Consider the following 5,382-nt stretch of genomic DNA (forward strand, 5'->3'; position numbering starts at 1 on the left):
AATTTATCAAAATTTTTTTCGAAAATTTCCAGTAATATTGTTAAGAATTTAAAAATGATGTATTTACAACTTTAATTAATTAACCTTGATTTGACAAACTTACATTAAAGTTTTCATAATTTTCCATCCCGACGTGAAAATGGAACATAATCTACAAATCCTTGTGACCATAATATTTGTAAAGCTTCCAAAAGAAGTCGTGATCTCGAATTCATTCCTTTTTAAGACGAGGTTCCGTCTCCTCAGTAATGTTACAATGTGGATTTTGGACATGAAGGTTACGCTCTTAGCGTGGCCATCAATCCATCCATTTTCGTCAGAGGCTACTTAACATGCCATCTGGCTAACTCTGACCATGCAAATATTCAATTTCGCAGATCTCTGACCGAGTTTAAGCAAGAAAAAGATGTTTCAAATCCTTTTACGTCTCCTAGAAAAACAACTAAATTTTTCCACCCTTCAAAAATAACACAAATGTCACGTGAATCCTCCATTTCTTTGTTCATACTCTTTCTTTGTAATCTTTGTAAAAGACGTAGTAAATTTCGTGAGAACGTTATTACCAAGTAAGTAAATAAAACTTGGCGTGTATGAAAAACACTTCCGAAAGAGGGGTCGATTACACTTGTCAAGTTCCTACGATTTTTGTTTGTAGGACGTACGTAATTCGTACCCATTTTCTGTTATTGGATGCATGTTGCGTCATAATAAAGTCAGAATTTACCGTGATTTCTGAAACCTTAGATGCTTCCATGCTACAAGGAGGGCACGATGATGTAACGAGATTCGTCTGTTAATCCTCTCAATTAAAGCGTGAGGAGACATGTACAAACATATTGTTTGACCTTAAGTAGGCATTAAATTAGTCGCTCGGAAGAGTTGTACAATGGCCACGGCATGAAATCAATTTTGAACCAGAATTTTGGGCATGCATGGCATAAATTCCTTGGCCATTTATAAAATTATTGAGGCATCAATTTAATACGGGCAAACTTACATAAATGGCAAAAATCCCTGGGCATAACACGGAAATAAATACCCGACATTTTGGGCATGTCATGAAATGAATTATTGTGTATCATTGTGGAGACATAAGCTTAAAGGGCAGATAATGCAAATCTAGCATAAATACCCTCGGAGTGGATAGATTCCCAGAAATTTCGGAATTTAAGACGTATGTAGATAAAAACCGGGCAATAAATGGCCTGATAAATGCCCTCGACATCGGCATACCTACCGATAATGATATTATTCAGCTAAAGTACGTGGAGATGAGATGAGACGAGACGCCGAGAGGGTTGAAGGTGTGCAGGTGAGACGAGATGCGATTATAATATAATGCTCGCTCCTTCACTGCAATACCTGATTTAAAATCCAGTTTCTTCTTTTCACATCTTCGTACACATTTTGACATGGGTGGGACGACAGGCGAGCGAGACAAAATAAATAGGAAAGCAGCCACATAACTGGCACTGTGGAATTATGTTGCAGGATAGATGGTCATCATCATCATCAGCATCTTCAAGTTCGTAACACCTGAACAGGTAATCATCTCGCCGTAATAATAAGTGCTTAAGTACGTACACAAGTAAGATTTGCTTCGAGAAGGAAGAAGGAATTTGTGTGCCTCTGATTTCTTCTGCTCATTTGACACGACACAGAAAGAAAGGTGTCGTCGGGTCCCGTACCAGTAAAAAGTACGCGTAGGAGACGTGACTTTGACTTTGTCGCCCCATTCCTACCTTCGTATCCTCTTGTGACATAGTTCGTTGTATAATTGAGGGTGGAATTATTAGGTAATTAATTAATTTAACAAGAAGAGAGGTTAACTGTGTATTCTCATTGTGAGTTAATTGGCTGAGGTTATTTGGTGACAATTTTTTATATAGTGTGTCAAAGAACAAAGAACGAGAGGGGAACGATCTGAAATTATATAAGTTTTTTACATTAAAAAATCATCTTGTTAATATTTTTATTTCCTAATTAATTTCAAATTAACTATACGGATTGTTATTTGTTTAATTGTCCAGATATTTTGTTTTGGGACAATTTTTGTTCCATGTCAAGCAACAAATTGACGAGGGGAGCGATCTGAAATTATGAATTTTACATTTTTTTAAATCCTGTTAATATTTTTATTTCGTATTTACACAACTTCAAATTGACCAAGGATTGTTAATTGTCCAGAATTTTAGAACTATAAATCGTAAGTTAATTGTGCAGAATTCTATTTTGTGATGATATTTTTGTAAATCTGCGTCCGTGACAATTAAACAAGAGATCATCGACGAGAGGAATGATCTGAAATTAATAATTTATATTTATTTATATTTTACATTAAAAAATTCCCGTTAATATTTTAATTTCTTAAATTTTAGTCGGATTTTTGTCAAATTTTTTGTAAGAATGGCGTATCACGGACCTTCGTACGGACTGAGTCGCGAGTGCCATTTGAAAGTTGGTAGACCATAAAAATTCATATGTGCATAATAATTATTTAAATGAATTTGGTACTTAATATTTATAAATTTTTAATGAAAGGCTCAAGCGAAATTTAACTTGGACCGTGCCAAAGAAGCCGTCACGTGGGTTGAGGCGGTCGTCAATCGAAACCTGACCTCGGAGAGTAATAACAACAACGGGAATCACAACGGCTTCGACGGGGTTCGAGATCAGCTCGATTTCGCCGTCAAATTAAAGGACGGCGTCGCCTTGTGCGAGTAAGAAGTGCATCCATTTATGCGTAATTAACGTAGGACTCGATGACTAATCGCCAAAATTAGCACATTTTTAATCATTTCTGGAAATTTATTTAAAAATTGTGGACGACAAACTTGTGGAGTAAACAATATGCACTTCAGATTTTGACAGTTTTTTGAAGAAAGGGATCTCAAGTTTAATTTTTTTTTTATTTGATTTGATATCCTTTATTTATGTGTCAATAGATATCAGTTATTAAAACTGAGCATTCGGAAAAATTTGAACTGACTTAAAAAACTCATCGCCAATCAACGCACTGAAATTTGTCGTCCAGAATTTTAAAATAAATTCCGACAACCGAGAAGTGATTAAAATTGTGCTGATTTTGATGATTTAGGTGATGCGTTATCGAGTCCTACGTTAAAAATAATTGTGCATTTTTTTAATTGGGGTAAATTCTTGAATTTTTCTGCCCAGATTGATTAACAAACTGTGCCCAAATGCTGTCAAGAAAATTAACACGTCTCCTGCCCCATTTAAACAGGTAGATAATCAAATTGATCATTTATTAATTTGTCTCAATTTTTACAAAATTTTGGTAACTTTTGCAGCGTGAAAATTTAGAAATGTTTCTCAAAGGGTGTGAAACTTATGGGATGAAATCACAAGATTTATTTCAAGTGAATGACTTGTACGAGAATAAAAACTTGTACATGGTCGTCGACTGCTTGTTCTCGTTGGGTGGAATGGTAAGGAAAATATATTTTATTTTCGGAAATTTTACAAAAAAATATTTTCGAAAACGGCAGGCACAAAAGAATGGCTTTGACGGTGCCCGACTGGGAGTGAGGGTTTCGAATGAAAACAAGAGGAATTTCACCCCGGAAAAGTTGGCCGAGAGCAATAAAATAATCGGGTTGCAGTACGGCAGCAATCGAGGGGCGAGCCAAGGTACTCACGATTTAATCAATTGAGTAATTAATTAACTAGAAATTTAGTGGAAACCTTGAAATTTTGATGTGCATATTTTCTACTCCGTAGCTGGAATGGGGTCGTTTGGAAACTCGAGGAAAATTCTTCCCGATGGTGAGCGAAAGTAGCACCTGACAATGGAGGTCTCCCAGCAAATTCTCACAGATTTTGGCCAATCAAGTGTCAAGCGATCCCAAATTTAATTGGTACTTATGAAAGTTGCGAAAGGCACGATCTCCTAATGCGCAGATTTTGTCGAGATATTTGCATCTGAAAAGGAGAAATTTGGAAACTGAAAAATTTGTAAATTTTAGAATACATTTCTCCTCTTCAAGTGCAAATATGTAACCTGAGCATTTGCATAGTTCACCATAATTAAATTTTTGATCGATTGACACTAGTTTGCGCAAATCTGAGAGCATGCACTGGGAGACCTCCATTGCAACCAATTAAATAAATATTCAATTAATGTCCAGTTAAATACATAAATAAAATAAATAATTAAGCAAAATTTCTTAACGTTGTTTTCGTATTTTTCAGAATTTATGCGCCATTAATGGATTGGTAAAAATGTAAAATTGCGTAATGTATATTTATTAAATGGGTTAATTTTAAAGTAGGTTAATTAATGATGATGATGATGCCAAATTATAAATATGTCGCATTTATTATGCTTTAGTTACTTAAAAGCTTTAATTATACATAGGTTATTTACATAATTATGTAATTGCTTCAGATGACCGAAAATATGACATGTACATAAATTTAAAATATCTTATTTTTAGCAGATTTTATATATATTTAATAATTTATTGGGACAGATCAAGCCATACATTTACTTTGTTTTAGTTAGTAGATTATTACCCATAATTATGCAAATTTGTTGGGAAATTACTGCTCGAAATTATTAGAACAGAGCCAAACGCGAAATGGAAATTAGCTAAAAGTAAATCTAATTTAACCACGGTTTGTGTTTCGGGTCCAAGAAACTACTTCCCTTTGCGGTGCAAGAAGTGTAGCAAATCCGCAAGAAACGAAACACTTCTTTCGAAAACTACTTATAAAATTGTCGTAAATAATTGCCATAATTAATTAACTTCAAGTCGCCAACACAAATTGGGAGTCAATTACGTAATTCATGTGTCATATAAAACTAGTAAAAGGTGAAGAATTCTAAAAATTGGTGCCAATAAAAACCATCCACAATTATAAATACTTGTTGTTAAAATTAATAATTATTCAGTTAACACTACATACATATATTTATATATTTGAAAATAGTATGAAGTTTAATGGGAAAATTGTAGCTTAATTTTTTTAAAGTGCTCAACAATTAAATAATTTATGAATATAAATAAATTGCAATTTCAACAAAGTCCGAGAACAATTTCTTGGAGTCAATGATCCCAAGAAATGTTTGTGTTTGTAATTCATTAACGGCGAGGCTTTTTGGGGCATGTGTTAAATGCATGGCGAGTGAGTTAAATTTAAAAGGCAATGACATTCGCGACATGATAATTGTTTAGTGCAAATTTTAATATGCATGTGATGCGTGTGCTGTACAGCCGACTAGAGTTGTACATACGTACTTATGCGGATGCCATTTATTTGCCATATTTTTTAGACATTTATTGTATTTAATGCTTCCATAAGACAAATGTTATCATATGTAAATGTGCATGGAATTTATGCCATGCCCAAAATACCCAT

The 5,382-nt window shown here is 34.1% G+C and overlaps 1 protein-coding gene across 2 annotated transcripts; it reads left to right on the top strand.

Annotated features, from left to right (window-relative positions):
* The first annotated feature begins 1,587 nt into the window (after positions 1-1,587).
* Positions 1,588-5,047, top strand: LOC110862316 (muscle-specific protein 20). 2 transcript variants are annotated; one of them, XM_035845428.1, is made up of 9 exons: positions 1,588-1,796; positions 1,890-2,206; positions 2,379-2,457; positions 2,542-2,720; positions 3,178-3,244; positions 3,312-3,449; positions 3,510-3,651; positions 3,742-3,786; positions 4,213-5,047. In XM_035845428.1, the coding sequence occupies exons 3-9, from the start codon at positions 2,407-2,409 to the stop codon at positions 4,227-4,229; spliced, it is 639 nt and encodes a 212-aa protein (XP_035701321.1). In that variant the 5' UTR covers positions 1,588-1,796; positions 1,890-2,206; positions 2,379-2,406; the 3' UTR covers positions 4,230-5,047. The 2 variants fall into 2 exon arrangements, with proteins under 2 accessions (XP_035701321.1, XP_021967188.1); XM_022111496.2 differs by lacking the exon at positions 1,890-2,206.
* Positions 5,048-5,382: the final 335 nt, after the last annotated feature.

Source organism: Folsomia candida, unplaced genomic scaffold, assembly GCF_002217175.1.
Source record: "Folsomia candida strain VU population unplaced genomic scaffold, ASM221717v1 Fcan01_Sc054, whole genome shotgun sequence".
NCBI lineage: Eukaryota > Metazoa > Arthropoda > Collembola > Entomobryomorpha > Isotomidae > Folsomia > Folsomia candida.